At 46.4% G+C, this 23010-nt stretch overlaps 1 protein-coding gene across 6 annotated transcripts in view; it reads right to left on the bottom strand.

Annotated features, from left to right (window-relative positions):
- Positions 1 to 23010, bottom strand: part of LRP4 (LDL receptor related protein 4) — a 34565-nt gene continuing 11555 nt past the window's right edge. For 2 of the 6 annotated variants that reach the window (XM_014950368.1, XM_014950370.1), the window contains exons 9-30: positions 18727 to 18935; positions 18033 to 18114; positions 17348 to 17453; positions 16094 to 16295; positions 15574 to 15763; positions 15187 to 15318; positions 14393 to 14533; positions 14063 to 14149; positions 13660 to 13831; positions 13415 to 13577; positions 12939 to 13164; positions 11079 to 11382; positions 10536 to 10754; positions 10097 to 10231; positions 9777 to 9885; positions 9267 to 9411; positions 8551 to 8664; positions 8144 to 8267; positions 7141 to 7208; positions 6357 to 6444; positions 5410 to 5551; positions 493 to 3423 (exon numbers count right to left, since the gene is read on the bottom strand). In XM_014950368.1, the coding sequence (XP_014805854.1) occupies positions 3088 to 3423; positions 5410 to 5551; positions 6357 to 6444; positions 7141 to 7208; positions 8144 to 8267; positions 8551 to 8664; positions 9267 to 9411; positions 9777 to 9885; positions 10097 to 10231; positions 10536 to 10754; positions 11079 to 11382; positions 12939 to 13164; positions 13415 to 13577; positions 13660 to 13831; positions 14063 to 14149; positions 14393 to 14533; positions 15187 to 15318; positions 15574 to 15763; positions 16094 to 16295; positions 17348 to 17453; positions 18033 to 18114; positions 18727 to 18935 (3494 nt within the window). In that variant the 3' untranslated portion in view covers positions 493 to 3087. The other 4 variants (XM_014950371.1, XR_001412940.1, XM_014950372.1 and 1 more) reach the window with 4 other exon arrangements.

Here is a 23010-nt window from a genome sequence, read left to right as displayed (position 1 = left end):
TTTTTTTTTTTTTTTTTTTTTTTTTTTACACAGTAAATCAGTGCTCAAGAGATCATCCTCCAGTGGCCTTTCTACATTCTTAACATCCTAAGTGCAACGAGGGTCTTCTCTTCCCCAGAACGGGGAACCATGATGTACCCCCCCATAGGAAGCATCTCACTGGGGTCGTCTCTGGGAAGAAGAAACTAATTCCTGCCCACCTCCGTGGTAGAGGAGAGGCTGGTGGACATTTTGATGCTCCTTTTTTTTTTTTTTCTTTTTGTGCCATAATCATTTGAGGAAGGGAGCAGAGAGCAGGTGGTTGTTAGGCTGGAGCGTGCAGGGTCCCTCCTGAGAAGCAGCAGAGATTATTTGTCAAGGTGGAAATCCCAAGCACCACCAAGGTGTTGAAAAGACTGACTGGGTTGGGTTTTTTTCCCCTCTTTCCCTTCTGCACTTGCAAATCAGGCAATTATTCTGTCAGGCTGACTGAACCTAAAGTGACAAGGCTGGTGGACATTTTGATGCTCCTTTTTTTTTTTTTTCTTTTTGTGCCATAATCATTTGAGGAAGGGAGCAGAGAGCAGGTGGTTGTTAGGCTGGAGCGTGCAGGGTCCCTCCTGAGAAGCAGCAGAGATTATTTGTCAAGGTGGAAATCCCAAGCACCACCAAGGTGTTGAAAAGACTGACTGGGTTGGGTTTTTTTCCCCTCTTTCCCTTCTGCACTTGCAAATCAGGCAATTATTCTGTCAGGCTGACTGAACCTAAAGTGACAGGGTCTGGGTGGGTGTTTCCCTTCACCCCTGTCCCACCACCTCAAGATTTTGGTGCACATTGGGGCAACACCCTCTTCCCTCCCAAACCCATAGAAACCCTGCTTCTCCTAGAAACCAGAGCCTTCCTCCTCCCCCATGTATCCCCCCCACTCCCAGCTCTGATGCCCCTAACACACGGTTTCTGTTGCAGTGGATTCTTCTGCCCACCCTTGAGCCCTCAGGTGATGTCCCTGCACGAGGCAGCTTCACCAGGCAAGGCCCATGTCAGGGATATGCCCTCCTTTCTCAGGTCCCAGTCGAGTCCACGCCTCAATCCAAAAGTGCCTCTGCCCAATAAAAACAATGCTTCCCAGGCTGGAGTCAATCAAATAAATAATTAAATAAAAAAATCTAATTTTGGAAAAAAAAAAAAATTAAAAAAAAAATTAAAAATCCCACTGGGAGTAGGGAAGAGTCCCACATTAACACAGGGAAATTTCCAAGCCTTAGCTCCAGGTTTGCAAAGCCACCTCTGCTGTAAGAAGTGCAGCCAACCCGCTGGCAACCACCCTGCTTTTCAGGAGTAGCACAACTGTTAGTACACGAACAAGGTTAGAGCAGAGTAGGATGTATTTCCCTTTTTTTTTATCTTTTTTTTTTTTTTTACTTTTGTACCAGCTGGAAAAATAACACCTGGGAGATGCACCCTCCCCACACCTCTAAGCCATACCCCTAGGGTATGTCTTGCTCTCTCTACACCACAGGTGGGAATGTACTTGGTGTCTTCCCAGGAGATAAAGAGGTTACAGAGTTTGCCACTAGAAATTCTTCACTGGAAAGTTCTGCTCCCAAAGATCCGGCTTAACACTCAAGATTTTACCGTGAGAGCAGTCATATGACTCCAGGGGTTAATACAAATCCATCGAGAGATGTTTTCTCTATTTTTTCTCCCCTCTGACCAAACAGGTGACAAGAGAAGTCAAGAGAATATGAGAAGGTGGCAACAGTCCCTGGGAGCATCGGATGGTGCTGGGGTGGAACTGCGAGGGTGGGATTAGACCTTTTAGAGGACAAAAGCCTCGGAGGCCAGAGAACACCTGAAGCTCAGGCAGCTGATGGGAAAAGGACTTGGCAAAGAGAGCTTTTTAGCGGTAACACAAGAGCTTAAAGTGCAATTCTATCCAATAAACAACTATTTTAAACGACCCTTACAGCTCCCTGCTTATTGTCTCCTATTCTAGGTCAAACGCGCTCCGCCTGGTAATAAAGCAGCTCCTAACTGTCAGCACTGAGCATTCCCCTGGGAAAGACTTGACCTAGGAATTCTCTCTTTTCCCTCATTACGGTAATCAAAGGTCCTAAAGGCCAAGAGAATTGGGACCTTGCAGAATTGGGACTGGTGGGGACTTAGAAAGTTTTCTTTTCTTTATGTATCAGTTATGCAAAGACCAGAGTAGAAATTAGGTCTTGCTGAGATCCATTTCCTCCCATCAACTCTGTAGAGCTCAGAACACCACCAATCTCTTCTCAAGAACAGCACTGGGACCTCACAGGGAGCAGTTCAGAAAGGACCATTTGCTGACTCTTGTTTTTCCAGAGTAGAAACATCTTTGAACAGGAAATGGGAGAACAGGAGCAGTGTCCACTGCCAGCAACAGACACAGTGCTCCAATCCGAGAATCCCTTAAAGTATTTACTAGCAGATGGGAAAGTAAGCAGTGATGCTCTCAGGAAGAAACCCATGGCAACTGTGGTTACCTTCTTTCATGCCCTTAAAGAGTGACCTGATGCTGTGTCAGCGTCCCCTCGAGCCCCAAACTATCCTCCATCTATTCCAGGACCTCTCTCAAGTCAGAGACCCCTCAACACAAAGCCTCAAAGGGTGCTGTTAGCACTGGAATGACACAGGGAACTTCTGTGACCAGGAGCTAGCAATGAGGCAGCTCTTGCTCTCCTCTTGGGCATTGACCGTGAGTTGGATGGCACAGGACTTGCAGGTTGCCAGAGAAAACAGAACCCAAACCGGATTCAGGCCAGAGGAGTCACTGCAAAAGTTAAACGTGGCAGCTTCCAGGAAAAGGGAATATATAAATAAACCACAGACAGTGAAAATGAGCCAAAAAGGGTCTCTGGGTTCCAACCCACCCATCCTCCCTCTCCAACCACAACAGCACAGCTGCCCAAGCTCCTCGCTGAAAGGCAGTCACAGTCTCTGGGCCACTCGCGCGAGAGGCTGGTCTCTGTCCCCTTCCTTGCCCAGCAGGCAGAGTCCTGTCTGTATATTTTTTTTTTTTTCTTTTTGTGCAGAGCAGAGGCGAAGGAGGGTACGAGCGTTTCCAAAGTCGCGCGTACTTTAGACCTCGCTCTCCGTGGAGGGCTTGCGTTGGTGTTTCCAGCCTGTGTCTGGGAGCGAGCCACGCCGTTCAGGGGTGGCTGCTGCTGTGTTCACACTGCTGCACTCAGACTGTTCCTCCTGTAGCAGCTGCTCAGTTTCGGTATCGTCCAGTGAACCCGAACTCGCCTGGATGGAGACCGTGTCTGTCTTCATGCAGACGTGGTCACGGAGGATCCCTCCTCGGGAGCTCCGAATCTGCTTAAGGTCATCCCACTCGGAATCATCACCGGATAAAAGGCATATCCCCTCCACGATCTTGATCTTCTCCTTGGTGTAGCTGTGGTCAGGACCAGTCTAGGGAGGAGACACATGAATGAAAAAAAAAAACCACCAACCAACCACAATATATCTATGGAAAAATACGGCAAAGAGCAAAGCAGAGCTGGAATGTAGACAGGGAAGCAGACAAAAGCCTGGACCTCCACGTAAACAGCCAATGGCTTTGACTGTCACAATGGCAGAACCCATTCTACATTTCCCTTCAGTTCTTCCCCACCCCTGAGACGAATTCTCCCTGCAAGAGTTCTCATTTTAAACTCCAGGAGCCTTCAAATCATGGAAGGAGAATGAGGATGAGCTGGCTCTTCAAATTCAACTAATATATAAATATATATTTCCTTTCCCTTCAGTTCTTCCCCACCCCTGAGACCAATCCTCCCTGCAAGAGCTCTCATTCCAAACTCCAGGAGCCTTCAAATCATGGAAGGAGAATGAGGATGAGCTGGCTCTTCAAATTCAACTAATATATAAATATATATTTCCAGACAGCAGGGAGTAAGAACAATACTGAGCCTAAAAAGGAAGAAAAAAAAAAAAAACAAACAAGAAACCCAAGAAAATGGGAAGCGGGAAGAACCGAAAAAAAAAAAAAGAAACCCAAGAAAATGGGAAGTGGGAAGAACTAGAAGACTTCATGGTAAAAGCAGGCAGGAAATTGATTCTAGGTCTGCAGTAACTTTATCTCTGAGTCATTCTAGATTCATCTCTCAGGAAAGCACAGCTGGAACACCACTGTTAAGCCCGAGTCTCACAGTGATACAGGGGAGGGAGATTATAGGGAAACAACAAGAATGATCAGAGGCTAAAGGGACCACACTGAGATTAAAGTAATGAAATCTGTCTAACTTGGCTCACTGACAAATAAGGACCATCAGAACATCTGATTTATCCCTGAGGAGAAAGCGAAGGGGGTGGGGGAAAACATACTGCTGGGTATATCTAGGAGCAGCAGAATTAAGAGAAAAGGTGAAAATATTTAGATTCCCATATAAATAATCCTGACTTTTCCTTAGTAGATAAGGTTAAAATGCCAGGAAAGTTTGGGAAATCTGTGGGATAGCACATTTGAAAAACAAAGCCAGGGAAAACTCTCCTCTGTGTAAGTCTTGCTGTGATGCCTGCTACAGAAACTAAGTGATCTCACAGATAATCATAAATAATTGTACAGAAATTATCTTTTTCAAGTTTCCCATACTAAGCATGAGTAGCTAAAGCCAAGACCAGAGGATCTGCCATAGAAATCTACCTATACTTTCTTGACAGACAGTAGACCTGGTTTAAGGACATAAAAGTGGCAAGCAGAGGCAGGGAGGGTTAGAAAGAGCAATTAGTATGGGACAGTGCTTGAGCCACACAACAGAGCTTGAGTGAGGGAGGCAGGATCAAACACACAGAGTAGTGATACCTGACGTGAGGATGTGGACGGAAATCAGAAGAGGGAAGATGAGAAGCTATCTGAGTGATAAGAAAGCTTCTGAGGAGAAAACAGAGGAAAAACTAAGTGCAGCAAGATATCCTATCAAACCCTCTCCCACCCTGTGGCACACAGGGCAGACCTCCGGGGGGGCTTTAAAATGCTCCCTATCCCACCCCTTCCAGGCAACGCACTATCAGGAGCCATGTTCATGTTACCAAAGTCCTTCTGGCTGCCTGGTTCCCCTGGTGACTGTCCAAAGCAATCTGGGGACAACAGTCACTAACAGGGACTGTGTCCAGGGAAGCCAATTCCCTTTGACTCCAGTACTTGGAGGGCCAGCACCCAGTAGAAATGAAATACAAGACACTATGGGAGTGGGGAAGCAGCAGAGAGCTAAAGCCAGGTCTAATTCACCACAGTTCACCGGGGAAGAAGTGCTGCTACAGGAATCTGAGCAATTCACTGAAGTTGTCTTCTGTACCAGAAGTAAACCCTGGCTCGTTGCAACGTTTTCACATACTAAGGCCTGTAATACTCAACAGCAGCTTGAGCCGGGCTCCCGTGACCTCAGTAGCAGCTCTTACCTCTTTCTTATAGCACAACTGGTTGTACATGGTTGGTTTGGGAATCGCTTCAATCTTCACCTCCTGGGTAGACGTCCGATATGAAGGATTACTGTAGGTTAGGTTCCCCAAGCCAGGGTCGGTGAACTTGGACTTATTGTGCCTAGAGGGAAAGAAACATCAGAAAGGACACACTGCCAGGATCCAAAGTTCCCGAGTGCTCAGCCAGTGGAAAGCTCCAGCAAAGTGGAAAGCTCTCTGCTGTCCCTCAAAAAGAGACAACCTTGGCTTCGCCTTGCTCTTCAGCTACCAGTATATTCACCAGCTACCACTACAGCAAGGCACTGCCATGTAACCCCAAAAGCTGTAGTGGCAGTGATAGGTGAAGCTATCTGGAAGAAATGAGCTCACACGTGTGAGACACAAATTATCTCACATCCCTGTCCATAACTCATAAGGTCTCTGCAGAAAATTTAGCCAATAAGGCTTCAAATAGCAGTTGTCTGCCCAACACTTCTCAAGGACTCAAACCTTGCAAATAAAATTATCAAACACTGCTTCCAAGGGAGAAGAAAGGGACTGTAAACGGCAATAAAGAAAGATGCAAATAGCAGTTGTCTGCCCAACACTTCTCAAAGACTCAAACCTTGCAAATAGAATCATCAAACACTGCTTCCAACGGAGAAGAAAGGGATTGTAAGTGGCAATAAAGAAAGATGATCCCTGTCCATAACTCATAAGGTCTCTGCAGAAAATTTAGCCAATAAGGCTTCAAATAGCAGTTGTCTGCCCAACACTTCTCAAGGACTCAAACCTTGCAAATAAAATTATCAAACACTGCTTCCAAGGGAGAAGAAAGGGACTGTAAACGGCAATAAAGAAAGATGCAAGTGCTTTCAGGAGCTTTCTTCTCCTACAACCCTAGATTTTGCTATTGGCCAAGAGGGGGGGGGGAAAAGACCACTTACCTATATATAATCAAAGCAGCAATAAGCAGCAAAATAAACAGGATGCTGAGAAGACCTCCAATAATGTAGCTGACGTGCAGTCCTTCTCCTGAAAGTGAACAGCAAGGGCAATTTATGCACTCTCCTTAATTTTCACTGAGTAATACTGACCTCAGCGTAACACCCAATACAGAGTTTTTACAACACACAGAAAGTAAAAAGTCAACACACCAAGGTTTAGCTGACGGTTTTGTCTGGAATACAGAGTTTTTACAACACACAGAAGGTAAAATGTCAACACACCAAGGTTTAGCTGACGGTTTTGTCTGGCTTCATATGAAACCAAGAATATAATAGCCCTTCCTCCCGCCCAGGCCCCAGCGAACCACAGAGCATCAAGATCTTTGTAATGGAGTTGAATAAGGATGAGTTAGACCCCCCCTTGCTGACAGGTTACTCCTGCAGTGGGAAACAATTACTCTAGTCAACCATCCTCAACTAAATACAAAGGGGATGGTGAAAAAGAGTATCATTAATGGAAAAAGCCCAATGGATGGGGTATAGGATGAAAGAAAACAGAACTATTCTCCAGACCTAAGTGTCATTTGAAGAAGTCCCCATATAAGCTAATGAATGTGTATGATGGATGTTCATCCTCAGACACACTTTTCTCTGCTCAGAGGGCAGGTGAGTAATTCAAGTCTGAGTTTCAGAAATTGGAGTTTCAAACACTACGGACTGGAATGGCCTGGGCACATCTGGAGGAACAACCCTGGTGGAGAGGAGTTAAAGCAAAGGAACTCACCCATGGTTGCCAACACTGCCTCGTTGGCGTGGGTACACAAGCCTCGCCTCGCGTCTTTGTCAGAGCAGCTGAAAGACAGAAGGACAGACAGTTACTGACAGATGTACTAACAGTATCAAAGGTATCAAAAGACAGGATGGGACAGGCTAGCACCAATATCCCTTCCATTTCCAGTTCAGTAACAGGAACCTCCCTTTCCCATCTTCAGTGTCTTTCTGTATCCAGAGGAGAGAGGACCATATACATATATATAGGTCTGCAATGTCTTTATATCCCAGTCATTCTAGATTCACCTCTCAGGTACACAAGTGCACACAGACATCTATCTATCAGAACACAAATTTCAGTATCAGCGCTGAAACAAAAATCAGAACATCCCGGGAGTCAGCACAACGATCTTTCTGTCCAATACATCACATTCAACAAAGTGGAAGTTTTATCTTGCAAATAACCCAGCCATATATTATTTAACATACTTTTTTTGCTGGGCAGTAGGAATAGCAGGCTGCAGGGAATTAGCAGAAAAAAGTCTCTTAACTACCTGTGTTGTAACTTCAATGTTAGAGCTGCAAAGGTTCTGTTCTGCCCCAAACAAGCTAGCCCTTTGTGGCCAGGGCAGAACCACTTCACTTCCTCAGATGTCTCGGTGAATTTAAGTAACAGACTCCCATCTCCTCCTCTCCGAAAGCAGTTCTCAAAATTAGGAGTTCAAAAATCAGCCAAATGAATCACGTGGTCTCAGGAGGATTTTAACACTTCAGCAGAGTGAACCTAGACACGCATTTTAATAGAAGGATCTCTGCACCTCTTCCTTGTCAGCTCAGAGTTCTGCATTCTTTGTCAAAATGGCTTTTCCCATTATGAATGTGAAGTCTGGAGCTGAAATAGCCTCTTTTGGCTAAGGAGAGGTATGTCTGGATGACAATCATAGGGGGCTTGCATGTTGCACTTTGCACAAGCTGTGACTTTCACACCCCAATTCCAAAAGAACAACAGCACTTACTTTCCTTCCACTGCTTCCAGAGACGTGAGAGGTTTGGTTGTTGAGGTATCTACTCTGCCAGGTGGTGTCTGACTTCTCTCACTTACCCTGGTGGGTTCAGGACCAGGGGGCACCACACCAGGAACTAGAACAACAGAGGAAAAAATAAGCAGGACCCCAACTTTGTGGGGCAGATGAACAAATCTGGAAAGCGACGGAGAGTTTCTAAAATGGCCTGGATTAAGCAGCTTTCCCATCCCAAACCCAGCCTTATCAGCAAAAAGGACAGAAGGCGGCTCTATTGCTCACAACCTTACTTCCAGCATATGACTCTGCAGAAGTCTTTCTACGCTGGAGAGCTTCAGATGCTCTGCAGTGGCTCACTTATGGAAGCTACTACCCAAGAGACACCCAGCAAGTAAACTCACTGGTAGAACAGGGCCGCCCATCTGGTTCATCCGGACACGCGCAGACGAAGTCAGAAGCCCTGGCGAAGCAGAGGTGAGTGCAGCCTCCATTGTTCACTCCGCAAGCATTAGTACCTGGAAGGAACAAGCAGTTTTCTAAATACTCCGCAGATTAGGAGCTCAGAGCAACCACCTTTTTTTTTCCCTGCTCAGCCAGAGATACTTCCTAGGAATACCAGCAAGTTTCTACGCTGTGGCACACACCCTTTATCTGACTGCTAAGAAAGTGATGACAACAGCCAGACACTGGTAGGGTTAGGGAAGTCTTGTAAAGGAAGGCACTGGAAATCATTAGAAAGGAGCCCAGTCAACACAGCTGCAGAGATTAAAAACCAACAAGCTCACATTCTTCTGTTTTAACACAATGTCACAGAAAGTGACATTTGCTAATCAAAGCTGTAGCAGAACACAGTTAAGATGTACCTGACTGAAACGTCACAGGCAGACAAGGAATGCGCATGACATTTGCTAATCAAAGCTGTAGCAGAACAAGGTTGACTTGACTGTACTTGACTGAAACGTCACAGGCAGACGAGGAACGTGCACGGGGAAGATGCATTAACAGTTGGAATATAAGAAAGGATGCCAATCTCGCTTGACATCTACAGTGCACGATAGTTCCAGAGTTGTTTTGGTCTAAAACTAGCGTTTGCCTGAACCAAGATCCTCCTATTTACCTGTCTGTCTCTGAGGGGAAACAACAATGATGTCCATCAGTCCCTCAACATTGGCCAGGACTGTCTCTTTGTTCCGCCCGGAGTATTTGTCCACTCTCTGGATAGATTTGGTTTGCCAGTCAGTCCAGTATATCCACCTATCCTGCTGCTCAGGGAGACAGCAAACAAAAATCACAGCCATTAGCATGATTAGCCACACAGACACAGGATGCCCATAAAAACCACATCCCTGTGGCAGAAGGCCCCAAACAAAGGCCTTCTCAACCCCTTCCCCCCTTACCCTAAAGAGAATGACTGTCTACACCCCACTGGAGTTAAGACAAACTTCCTTTCTTAGCTCCACAGAAGTATTATACCCTCAGCTATCTTGATTCCTCCAGACTTTCTCAAGTCATCAACCCACCAGGGAGCCACAGAAGTATTATACCCTCAGCTATCTTGGTTTCTCCAGACTTTCCAAACTGATCAACCCACCAGGGAGAAATGGTGGCAGCAGAAAAATCTTCTTACCTGTGTGAGAGCAAAGGGATGTGACACCTGGCTGACCAACACTTGCCGCAGCTTTCCATTGAGATCGCAGCTCTCTATACGATCAAGATGCGCGTCCACCCAGTAAATCCTGGAGGAACAGGGGAAGAGGTGAGCTTCCATCTATACAATCCCTCTTTACTTTCTAGTTCTTCACTAGTCGAGATGGATCAGACAAAAACAAAGACAAAAAAGGACCCCAAACCCACATCACTACTCCAATAAACCAAGCCAAGAAAGCTAAATAAAAAAATCATTACATCCCTTAACCCTACGCAAGTGTAAGAAAATCTTAGACTGACCTCCTGGTGTCATAATCCAAAGTCAATCCATTGGGCCATCCCAGGTCAGTGTTAATCAGGATTTTACGTTCAGAGCCGTCCAAGTTTGCTCGTTCAATTTTAGCAATGTGACCCCAATCTGTCCAGAAGAGGTACCTGAAGAGATAAAAGGCAAGTGTCAGAAGAAAAGAACGTTTCGTTTAGCCTAATGAAAATTTTAGCTATGAACTAAACTGCCAGATTTTTCAGGTTCAAAAAAAGATTGTGTGGTCTGTAGCTTGTTTCTGTCAGCCTTCTGCCCCATCTTCAAACTTGCTGCCTGCCTGATCTCATCTGTCATTCAGTCAGCCCCTTGCTGGTACCTGCAGACTCACACAGCACATCTCTTCTTCCTCCCACAACTTCCTCTTCCAGTCTGCCTCCACACAGCCCTTCTCCCTACCCCACCAAAGGTACCTACCCCTTCTTGGGAAAGACAGCGATGGCTCGGGGCTCATCCAGGCTGTTATTGATCAGCACTTTCCTGGAGCTTCCATCCAGTCTAGCTACTTCGATGGTATTGCGTCCTGTGTCTGTCCAGTAAAGGTTCCTGGCAACCCAGTCCACTGCCAGGCCATCTGTAGTCTTCAGACCCTGACCAATAACAGTTTCCATGTTGCTGCCGTTCAGATCCGACCTCCTGGATGAAAATCAATGACAAATGGCAGTGAGGAACGGGTAGCTCCCAGAACCTCCATGTGTGATTCACATCAACCACAGGGCCACTTCGTAGTGCTACCTCCCTAACACCTTTTTCCCCATAGTCTCCAGGAGGTTAAACACACCTTCAGCACTTACTTCAGCGAGAGACACTATACTGTGTACCAAAGTCAAGGGGTAAGCAGTGGGGTATTGCCACATCTGTCTCCCCAACTTATTGGCACACTTCACAGCTCCCTGCGGCACGACCAGCACAAGTAGCTGGGGGACCTGGGCACTGGCCACGTAGACGACTGGCACCCACCTGATGACATCAAGAAATACATCTGTGTAGTAAATCTTGCCGTCAACACTGTCATAGTCCAGAGAAATGACGTTGTTCAACTCAGGGACAGGTATGTGCACATCTGTGTGGTCACTGGTGTCCAGCGAGATACGGCGGATGGAAGCACGGCTAGAGAAAAGTAGGTAGGTCTCTGGAGAAGAGTCACATGTCTGCTCATCTCTCTTCAGCTGGATGCCAGTGGGGCAGGCACAGGAGAAGCCCGTGGGGTGAGGCAAGCAAAGGTGAGAGCAGCCACCATTACGAACTCCACATTTATTGAAGCCTTGAGAAACAGGGAAAGCATGGTTTAAGGATCAGTGTGGTCCCACAGATGAAAGCTTTGTTTCAAAGGTTACATAAATGCACAACTTGTTAGCAGCTGAGTTCATCCATCCCATCCCAGTCTCGCTGAGCCCTTCATACAGACACTGCCTCCTTCCCTCCAAGACTCAATCCCATCCCAGTCTCGCTGAGCCCTTCATACAGAGACTGCCTTCCTCCCCTCCAAGACTCGTGGTGGGCATGGGCATGGTTGGGCAAGGAGAACAGGAAGGTACAGAAGAAAGGGGCGCTTTAGGAGCAAAGTCTCAACCTGCATTCCTTGCTAATCATAGTTTTCCCATGGAAAAAGGAACAGCCAAATGCTGATAGAGTCACACAACTCCAGTTTAGCTTTATTATTGCTGCAAAGGGTAATGCTGACAGAAAGAGCCAACCCTGGGGGGAAGCAGCGTGACAATGCACCAGAGGCCAGGCTGACAAAGAAGCTTCTGTTCCAACTTAGCTGCACACAGTGGCAAGTAAACAAAAGCATCAGAGAAGCCTGCTGAAAGTGCCTGACATATTAGGGTCATATCTTTTGCTTTTTTAAAATTGGAAAAAAAAACCCCAACCACCCAGCATAAATTTACTAGGAGGGGACAAACCCAGAAGATGGGTGCAGGGAGTGGGAAGAAGACAACAGGGATGTGTTGGCTAGAGTTTTGGTTAGCTTTAAGTTATATGGTGAAGTTATGCTGTCAAGAGTGATGTTCTGATGTTAGTATCCACAGGAGAAGCAGCACATGGTTTCCTGTGGAAGTATGTATTGGGGAAATTCCACTAAAACAAAGCCACAGCTCCCACCGAAGAGCAAGGAGGAATGATGGGGTAATGCAGGATACCCAAAGAGTAACATGAGGAATCTGACTCTGGCACAGAATAGTTGGAGAGCACAATATATTAAGAGAAACTAAAGAAGCAGAGATTTCGTAGAGCAAAGTAGCAGACAGGCAGAAGAAGCCTGCAATGCTTCAAAAAAAAGTGACTAAAACTTGAAATAAAGTTTCAGCAACTAGCTTCAGAGGAATTAGTGCTTTTGGAGATAAAAAAGGGAAACTGTCCAATGCCAGTAGAATCTGGTGAAGCCTAATAGGGCATGACTTATTCAGTCCTCCTAAGAAAGTGGCTCTGATGTGTGCGAGAATGACGTTGTTGGTGCAATCCAGTGAAGGAAATGGGATGAAAGCGGTGAAAAACCATGCAGTAATAAACAAACACCAGACCTATGGAAAGTCCTCCTAAGAAAGTGGCTCTGATGTGTGTGAGAACGAGGTTGTTGGTGCAACCCAGTGAAGGAAATGGGATGAAAGTGGTGAAAAAACATGCAGTAATTAAACAAACACCAGACCTATGGAGCTAGGTAAACAGGGAGAAGTGTAAAAAACAGGTAAACAAGAGTGAAGAAGAAAAGAAAGCTGATTTTTGAGAAGTTACTCTATCACTCATGCTTTACACCAAAGGACTCTTTTAAGAAGGGCTCCCCTAGTCACCACAGAACCCTGCAGCCCAGCAACTCACCCAGGGGCCGTGCCCTATCCACAGCCTGGATGTCCATGAGGCCAGGCAGGTTTGCCCTCACCAAGATGACATTGGCACCAGTGTCCTTATCAGCCCTGTGAATGCTGCGAGTTTGCCAGTCTGTCCAGTAGATGTAAGAGTCCAGCAAAGTGAGGCCGTATGGATGTTGCACCGGAGACAGCAGGGTGCGGCGGTTCGCGCCGTTGAGATCTGCAGCCTCGATACGCTGAAGAAAGAAGTAAACATCATCAGCCCCACACTCAAAATACTGATCCCTCCTGCTAGCAATTACTACATCAAGTGGGAAAAGGAGCCTAAGCAAGCAATGTTACTCAAATCCACCCTCCCCATAGTCTATACTCTCAAAAAAGCTTATGTTCCCCTTGTTCTTTTGATAGCTTGCTCAAGAGCTTCAAAACAAGCCTCCAGGCTACCAAAGACCCAATGACAAACGATGCTGAAGAACAGAATCAGACCTCAGTGTGTGCATCAGCCCAGAGCAGCTGGGACCCAGCCTTATCCACTGCCAGTCCGTTAGGCCAGCCCAGGTTGTTGCTGATCAACACCACACGTCCAGAGCCATCCATCCCAGAGCGTTCCAGCTTGGCATTCTCACCCCAGTCCGTCCAGTACATGTACCTGGGGAAAAGCCAGCAAGCATTATGGAAACAGGTCAGAAGTCAAGTTTCTAACCCCTAGATAGCCTCTTGACAACACTAACCCCATCTCATGGTATAAAGCTATTGCTCGAGGGCTGTCCAGGTTCTGCCAGACCAAGACTTTCCTCATGGAGCCATCAAGGTTGCCCACTTCAATCCGGTTTGTTCCTGTATCTGTCCAATATATCTTCCTGCCAATAGCATCCACAGCCAGTCCATCTGTAGTCAACAGACCTGAGGAAAACAGAAAGGTGAACCGGTCACTGCTCATCCTCCCAGCTTAGTCAGGAACTTCTGGTATTCCAGAATACTTCTGGTATTCCTTGTGCATGTCATCAGGCAGATTATGTAGGCTTTGCTTGCCTGACTGCCAAAAATGTCAAGATTATTCTACCAGGGCATCAGAGAATCTCTCTTTTCATGCTGCACGGAGGCAAGAGGCTCCCAGGTCAAAATATTTCTTACCTGTAGTGATGATGTCCTCAAATTGTGAGCCATCTAGGGCAGCCCGGCTGATTTTCCGCAGAGTACTGTCTGACCAGTAAACCTTTCCTGGGTGGATAAAAGAGAAGCTTAAAAAAAGCCCACAACAAAACCAACCCAAACCAAACCCCAACAACTAAAAAGCAAAATCTTAAAAAACAGATCCAGGTCTCTGACTCGGGGGAAAAAAAACCACTACCCAAATTCACAACCTACAGTAACATCTGCATCTGGTTCTTTACTCAGACATTTAGATATTAAGTCACTTGTTGCCTTTCAAACAGATAGTCGCATAGAGTAGGAAGTTCAGACCTTCACGAGGATCCACTCCAATCGCAATGGTGTTCTTCATGGTGACGTTGACTGAGATGACAACATCTGCAAAGTAGGGAATATCCAGAGACACCATGCGGATGTCAGTCCTTCTGGCAAAGATCAGAAAGCTGGTCATTCCTGCAGAGAGTTGAAAATGGACAGATATCAGCCAGGAACAAGTTCAGTCAACTGCAGGTATCATTCATTGAACATTCTGGAGATGACATTGGCCTCAGTGGAGAAGGGGAAGTCTCAGGCAGATCTCAGCTTATGGGGAATCTGAGTACAAAAGCTTTATTGAGCATTATTGAATGCTTCTTTATATCCAAGTTGAAAAGGAGTGCAGTCATAGAATAGTTACTTCTGCTAATAAGTGTTAGAATCAGGGATTAGGAGTCAGTCTTCTCCTGCTAAGGAGAAAAAGTGCATGTACCATGGCCAGAAGCTGAGTGCCTTCCACAATCCTCAAAAAGAGGGTCCACGGGAGGAATGTGTTCCTATTAAAGAATGCAGCACCTTGTAGTTACAAAAGAATCCACCCCAAGATTAGGGCAAAAGCATGGGGAAAAATGTGACATCTTGTTTAGTTGCCCAACATAATTTCAAGACAAACTTCTTCTGCATCGCTCCAGTTATCAGTAAGTTTCTTCGTAGTGATTCCCACTCAGGGGAATCAAATGGGTTTTTCAAGGGGTAAAGCAGATAAAAGTGCATTTTATTCTCTAACAAAGCAAGAGCAAAACGTAGCTGTGATACCAAACTGCAATCAGGTTCCTACAGAGGGGACTTACCAGGGGAGCAGGTCTTGCCATCGGATTGCAGGTTGATCCCAGTAGGGCAGGTACAGCTGTAACCTTTTGGAAGAGGTGCCAAAAGGCACAGGTGGCTGCAGCCTCCATTGCCAACTTGACATGCTGTACGCACTACAGGAAAGGGGATGAGAAACCCATAAGCCAGCAGCACAAGCAGAAAAAAAGGGGGTGCAACAGCTATAGAAATGCATTCTACAATGCCCTTAAGTACCAAGCCAAGAATCATTTTCACGCTCTCATATTCCACCCAGTGACTTAAGGCATGGAGGGCTGACAGATAGGTCAGCTCCTTGCAGGAGAGCTGTGCCACGTAAGCAGAGCCTGAGCAAGCTCTCAGCTCAGCGTGGCTTGGGGCGAGCTCTGTACCTGGTGGCCTGTGCCGGTGGAAAACATGAATATCCATAAGATTCTCCAGATTGTCCTGCAGCGTTTCCCGAGCCTGCCCAGTCCTTCTATCTGCGCTCTGGATGCTTTTGGCCTGCCAGTCTGTCCAGTAGATTCTCTCGCCATAAAGAGTAAGTCCAAAGGGGTGAGGCAGATTGCTCCCAATCAGCACCTGGTCAGATTACCCCCAGCCCCCCCCAAAAAACATTACTAAGAAGTCACTAAGGGGAAGAGGCTTCCCTTGCCCCCTTTCTCAGCATCATCATGTACAGTAACAGCAAAAGGAGAGTGATGGGGTAACGTCAGCCCTCCAATGGAGGTTCCCTCACACACAGTTTACAACTAAAAGGGAGCTTTCTCTCCCAGTGAAAGCAGCTCAGCATGTCTTGATTTTGAGATTTCACTTTCAACTGGAAAGAGAGGCAGGGGCCATCAGCACTCTGTGCTCTAGGACTTATACCTCAGGCTCCCAGACTCCCCTCCTCAAAGGTGGCTTCCTTACCTTCCTGTTGTTCCCATCCAGGCTGGCATACTCGATGGTCTTCATGCCCGCGTCTGCCCAGTACAAGCGCTGCGACTCGTAGTCAATGGCCAGGCCGTTAGGCCACGTCAGGTTGGAAGAAATGATCACCAAGCGGTTTGAGGCATCCATACCAGCGCGCTCAATTTTGGGGCTGGCTCCCCAGTCAGTCCAGTACATGAACCTGAACACAAGCCCAGACAGAAGTGAGTGCTTGCACTCCTCCCCTGCCTCTGGGGCAGGCAGCGTTACAGAGAAGCAAGAGAGCCTGGTGCCTTCAAGCTCTAGCACGAAGCAGCATTAGGCTAATATTGTCCTCATGTCCAGCTTTAGGTTCTTGTAATGTACCTAAGATCATACTCCAGGGTATATACCTTCTACTGCCCATGTGTTACATGGAGGGAAAAGTTCAAGATAATACTTCAAGGTCTAAAAATTGAGCAATTATTTACCAGTCTCCACCATTGGCCCTTTATACACTTGCTGCATTGGCCTTCCAGTAATGCACTCAAGGAAAGAATAGCACACTTTTCCTGACAGTCAGCACTCCTAAAGCAATGGCTGGCAAGTTTCTTCTTATCCACCCTATCCTTAGTTCCACAAGGTCTTATGATTCAGAAGCAAGAATCAGTCATTGAAACCATTTGTCTCTGTTTCTACTCAGGTTTGCTTTCTGTGGCACAGCTGATCCCTCAATACTCTGACACAGTTCTTTGAAGCCAAGAAGCCATTAATGTTACAATTTGCTTGAGATCAGCAGTAATTTACCTGAGGAAATCCTCCTGACTGAACTCTGGTTGATAAGCAAAGAACTTGAATACAAATTCAATACAGATGTGAAATAAAGAAATAGAAGATCAGCAGTAATTTACCTGAGGAAATCCTTCTGACTGAACTCTGGTTGATAAGCAAAGAGCTTGAATTCAATACAGATGTGAAATAAATAAAGATCTAGATGGCCTCATTCTCAGTGTTTTTTTTACCACATCTTTAGTTTTTCCATCCCCAGGATAAACAAATGAAAACACAAGTCAGCTCCTGCAAGCTCTAGAGCACAACAGGCAATTATCCCTGCTTATCTTCTTCCACTAGCATCCAAAATCAGGTTTCTAATTTCAGTCTTTGGCAGGATGTAAAACAATGGTATCAGAAAGACAATGGTAAAAACCCAAAGAACTAGCAAATCTTCAGACATGCAAGAATTGTCATGTTGTCCCCAAAGAAAGAATCTCTTACCCTCCAACTGGGTCCACCACAATATCTCTAGGTCTGTCTAGGTTCTCCCAGATTAGAACAGTTCTCATGGTCCCATCTGTGTTGGAGACCTCTATCCGATCTGTTCCTAGAAAGGTCAAGAGAGAAAAAGAGAGAGAGATCAAAGACCTCTGGAATCACCAGAGCTAAGGCAAAAAAAAAATACATACAACAATGCATTATTGCCCTCCATCCATCTCTGTCCATAGCTGGAAAAGAGGTAAGAAACATGGCTCAAGCTGTCACCTTCCATTAGATCTCTCAAGTCACCTCTGTGGCTACATAGGCATGAGAGAACAGCTAGAAAAGAATCACCTTCCTTACATCTCTTTGAACTATTGACTTTCCAGCAGGGAACACCCTCCAGATACTACGCTGTTGGAAGATACGTAAACACACAGAATTGCAAGCTCTGCAGCAAGACAACAGCGGTGCTTGACTTCTGCTATAAACCTTTCTACAGAATTAGTATTGGGGATACTGCAAAGAGAATTAAACTAAAGATTCCACCTCAACTCCTGCTTTGTTAGAAGCATACGAGATGAAAATCCATTTTTTGCTAGACAGACAAATTTGGAATGAGACGGATAGAACTACCCAGCTGCTTTTCAATTTTCATGACTAATAACGATGACAGAAGTCTAGGTAAAGCAGAGGATCCCAGTACCTGCATCAGTCCAGTATAGTTTGTTGGTGACCCAGTCAATTGCCAGTCCAGCTGGACTCTCCAGGCTGGTGTCCACTACAACCTAAATAAAAACAAAAATTAAAAATCCTTAGTGAGATTACACCTTAGGAAGAAAGCACTTGTCCAATGCATGACGTATTCTAAACAACGGTAACTTCAAAAGGCAAAAGCCCAAGTCGAGTCATGCCATATGAGAATGAGCATTAAGGACTTAGAAGTTCAAATAAGCTTTATATTTAGAGAAACATCTATTTTTCAGATCTGATCAAACCACAATTCCAAACTTTGAACTCTGTTCCCCTCATTTATGGCAACATTAGCCTAAGGGCATGTGCAAAAAGCATTTCCCAAGGAGCGTGGCTCTTTTCCAAATGTAGCACATAACAGAGTATTTAGAAGTTCCTCCTTTCAGATTTTAGGGCTACAGCAAAGGAATTGACCACAGCTTACAAATCAACATGTTTCATGTCTCAACTCAAGGCTTTCCAAATGTATACCAAACTTATGTACGAAATGTCATCTCGAGGCTCTTCTGAGAAGTAGGCAAACTAATCAACAATAAATCCAGCATGAAGTGCAGCTCCTTAGAAGGCTAGTGTATCTCAGAGGCTTCCAATCTCACGCTCAAGGAGTCTCCTGGCTAGGTGACCTCCACACATAGCTAACACTGTACCTCTTGACTTGATCCATCCCATTTTGCTCGGCTGATTGAGTCGGTGCTAACATCTGTCCAGTAGACGTAGTCATCCTTTGAGTCCCAGTCTAGAGCCACAGCGCTGCGAACATCAGCAAGGGGGATGACATCATCTGACAGGTCATCTGTGTCAAAGCTGATCCGACGGATGTCCATCCTTCGGGCAAAAAGCAGGAACTTGTCAAGACCTGATCAAAGGTCGAAAGGTCTTCTTTTAATTTCTCTATGTTCAACATCACAGTGATAGACACAGACAATTCCCTGCTACAGCCAACCTTAACTTCTTACACCATCTCTCACTGGCAGGTCACAGCTCAGGACTTTATTGGCAGGAAAGTATCACTGCAGGGGGGTGGGCACTGGGGGAACAGAGTAGTAGGGAACTGTCTCCTGGGAGCAACCTACGCTGAGGGAACAAAGTCAACCGTATTCTTTAAAGAATGGCATAGACCTCACTCCAAATCAAACAGCTATGCCATCTCTTGTGAATCTAGGAGACAGTTGGCCCAGTTCTTCCATGTGGTTGCAAACTAAGAGGCCTTAATTTTTTTGTTCATCACTCAGCCAGCTCCTATGGGAGCTTTAGGGAAACAATCAGCTGTGACAGGTAACATGGCACCAGTAGCAGCCCTGAAACAAGGGCCCAAGGATGGAGTTTCTCTATATCCTCACCCACCAAGCCTTGCGAGGGCAAGGGGAACGCATTAAAAAAGATGAAGCACCCTCTGGCAGGGCAATTAATATTACTAACTCAGTTCTATCTAGCTGCACCTCCTTGGAAGCAACTGCTGCTCCCACTGCCAACCCTCGGCCACCCACCGAACATCTGAGCATGCAGGCTGTGGTCCCACCTCACTTACTCTGGGCGCAGGCATGGCTGCTGGTCTTGCGGAAGCCCGTGGGGCAGGCACAGGTGTAATCCTTGCTGCTGGGCAGGCAGAGGTGAGTACAGCCCCCGTTGTTGGCCCCACAACGGTTTCTCCCTGCTCAAGTAGCCAAAGACAAAAACAACCAGGCATAAAGCAAAAAGAGTAAAGGAAAGAGGACGAACAGCAGGTGAGGTGTTAAAACCCACATGAGAAAGAGCACTTGTCCACTCAGAAGTTAATTGAGAATAAAAAAAGGTATAAACTAAAGCACTAACTCCATTTGTAGGGCTCAATTTTAAAATAAAGTATCTAACTCAATCCACTTCTAGAGCAGATTATGGCAACTCAAGAGGAATAAGGGAGGTGTCAGTCATTATTAGTGCCCGCTCATGACTCTTTTTTTTTTTTCCCCCCTCCCAAAACAGCTCTTGCATAAACAAGTCACAAATATTTCTTACTGGAGAGCCTCCACTCCCCGGTGTCAGCAGAGGGAGCTGTGGTAACACCAGGTTAAGGGGGCTGAGGGACCTCAACTGAACTGCCCGATGGAGCAAGTTCTACACAGCTCTGCAGAGGGAGGTGGTTATCTATGGGTTATAATATGGGTTATATGGGTTATAATATGGTGGGTTGGGACCTGCCACCTCCCTGCTTTACGGGGTGGTGGGTGGCAGCAGGTCTTCTAGTGCCTCAAATGGGTCTCTACCCTCTCTGCAGTTACCTGCTGGCTGGCGCTGAGGGTGCAGCGTGTGGATGTCCATAGGGAAGTGGAGCTTGTTGCGGATGATCTCCTGGTTCTTGCCCGTGAATTTGTTGGCGCTGTTGATGCTCTTGGTGTGCCAGTCTGTCCAGTACAAACTGTCCTCAAACACAGTGATAGCAAATGGGTGGGGGAGGCCTGTAACAGACAGCAAGTAGAAGGATGTGATCAGGTCCAACAGGACTCAAGCTAGCAGGAAGACAAGGAAAAGCTCTTTCCACTGCCCCTTAGGCTTTGCCACAGTCATAGAATCATAAAATCATTTTGGTTGGAAAAGACCCTTGGGATCATTGAGTCCAACCATCTACCCTACTCTACAAAGTCATCCCCTACACCATATCCCCCAACACCACATCTAAACAACTCTTAAACACATCCAGGGATAGCAACTCAACCACCTCCCTGGGCAGCCTGTTCCAATGCCCGACCACTCTTTCTGTGAAAAATTCCTTCCTAATGTTCAGTCTAAACCTCCCCTGTTGGAGCTTGAAGCCGTTCCCTCTCGTTCTGTCACTAATTACCTGCGAGAAGAGACCAGCACCAACTTCTCTACAGTGTCCTTTCAAGTAGTTGTAGAGAGCGATGAGGTCTCCCCTCAGCCTCCTCTTCCTCAAAGTAAACAGTCCCAGCTCAATCTACTCAAATCCACCTTCAACTAATATAATAGACAATTCCTCTCTTCTGTCCACCAAAGACAAAGCAAATACCATCCCTCAGCAGTGGTAGAATTCTTCCTCGGTGTAAGAACAGGAACCAAGCATAGAAACAGAAGCCAGTGGCTCTGAAACCACTGTGTTACTCTGTCTTCTTTACTGCAGAGAGCACTCCCTGTACGTAGCCCTGTTACTTACCTTGGCTAATAACAGCCTTCCTATTCCGCCCGTCAAGGTCGGCTCTCTCAATGACGTGATGTTTGGCATCCACCCAGTACATTCGGTGTCCTGCATAGTCAATGGTCAGTCCGTTGGGCCAGAAGAGGTGCGTGTCTGCAATGATGCGCCGGTTAGAGCCATCCATGTTGGAATACTCAATGCGGGGAGTGTTGCCCCAGTCGGTCCAGTAGATAGTGCTGGAAGAGGCAGGGAGAGACAGGTTGGAAAACTAATGTCCCATGCACCTCACTCCCTATCAGGGCAAAACAGTGTCAACTCCTGGGACCTTGAGCATGAGACTGGGTCACAGCCATGGGAGAAGCAACAGCCAACAAGGTAACACCCAGTTGGCGACAGCCAACATGGTAACACCAGTTTTTCACCAGGCTGGTGAAACCTGAAGGGGCCAGAATAAGATTAAGGCTCCGCAGGTCCCCCAGCATTGCCAGGTTCCCCAAACTGGCAGTGCCAAATGAAGGCTTGAGCCCAGAGGCAGCCTTTGTGACCAAGGATGAGGTTTTCAATGTTTGCCTGGAAGCACTTGCACGGAGGGCTCACTGGAGTCCTAAGTTTTCACTCACCCCTCCATAGGATGTAGGGCAATTGCTCGGGGCTTCTCCAGGTTCTGCCACAAAAGCACTTTCCTGTGAGTGCCATCCAAGTTTGCTACTTCGATTCGAGATGTCCCAGAGTCTGTCCAGTATAATTTGTCGTGGATCCAGTCAATAGCAAGCCCACCTATCTCCGGGGGAGAATTAAGCACACAGTGAAACCAGGAGCAGGATGTGCTCACAAAAAATAGTTCCCTTTCCCGCTCAGCCTGAGAAGAGGCCCAATTCAGTCCTCCTGCCTCTTCCCCCATCAGGCCAGATTAACTCCAGAGGGACACTGATCTCGCACCCATTCCATCCAACCCATCCCCTTGCTCAGGGAGATGCACTCCACTTCGAATGCTGGATACCCACTTTTCTCCACACACCCACCCCTATTCTCACACCGTGGCCAGTCCCCAGGTTTTTGCCTTTTTTTTTTTTGTGGTGACGCACCTGGGCTCTCCAGCCCTGTGGAAACCACCTCTTCCACGTTGCTACCGTTCAGATTGGCCCTCATGATGCGATCGAGGGTGACGTCAGACCAGAACACCAGCTCCTTGCTGTGGTGGAAGTCAAGGGCGATGGCGTTTTCCAGGTTGTTCAGGAGCAGCGTATACTCTGAGCGGTGAGGCAACACTTGTCGGATATCAATTCGATTGGCAAAGAGCAGCACTGGCTCTGGCCCTGGGAATAGACGTGGGAAGACAGCATTAAAGACTTGGACAGGGCCCTGCCTTCCATTCTTTCTGCACCAAGTCCCAGAATATAGTTTTGTAGTAAGAAATAAACTCCCAAGTGCATAACACTTCAGAGAGCTGTTTTCACATCCTCAATACACAGTCTTAACTCCAAGATGAGCAGTTTTAAACCTTTTGGAAAATATTGTTTCAGGAAGAAGTGATCATTCCCTGGTCCCACCCCAGCCCACCTCATCTCAGCCTCTGAAACCATACCACTAGACAGATGGACTATAGCTCCCTTTTTCTATATATCCATCTCCTAGCCATACAAACGCACATGCTCCACCACATCTTCTACCACAGACAAGACAGTTAAAATCTGCCTCAGGGAGATATAAACTCAGCTGGCACTTGCACTGCAAAGAAAAAAAAAAAAAAAAAAAAAAAGAGGGGGAAAAAGAAAATAAAAAAAATAAAAAAAATCAGCAT

The sequence above is a fragment of the Calidris pugnax genome, unplaced genomic scaffold (assembly GCF_001431845.1).
Source record: "Calidris pugnax isolate Ruff unplaced genomic scaffold, ASM143184v1 scaffold68, whole genome shotgun sequence".
In the NCBI taxonomy this organism is placed as follows: Eukaryota; Metazoa; Chordata; class Aves; order Charadriiformes; family Scolopacidae; genus Calidris; species Calidris pugnax.
The sequence above is the reverse complement of the archived record's forward strand: the minus strand, read 5'-3'. Positions and strand labels throughout refer to the sequence as shown.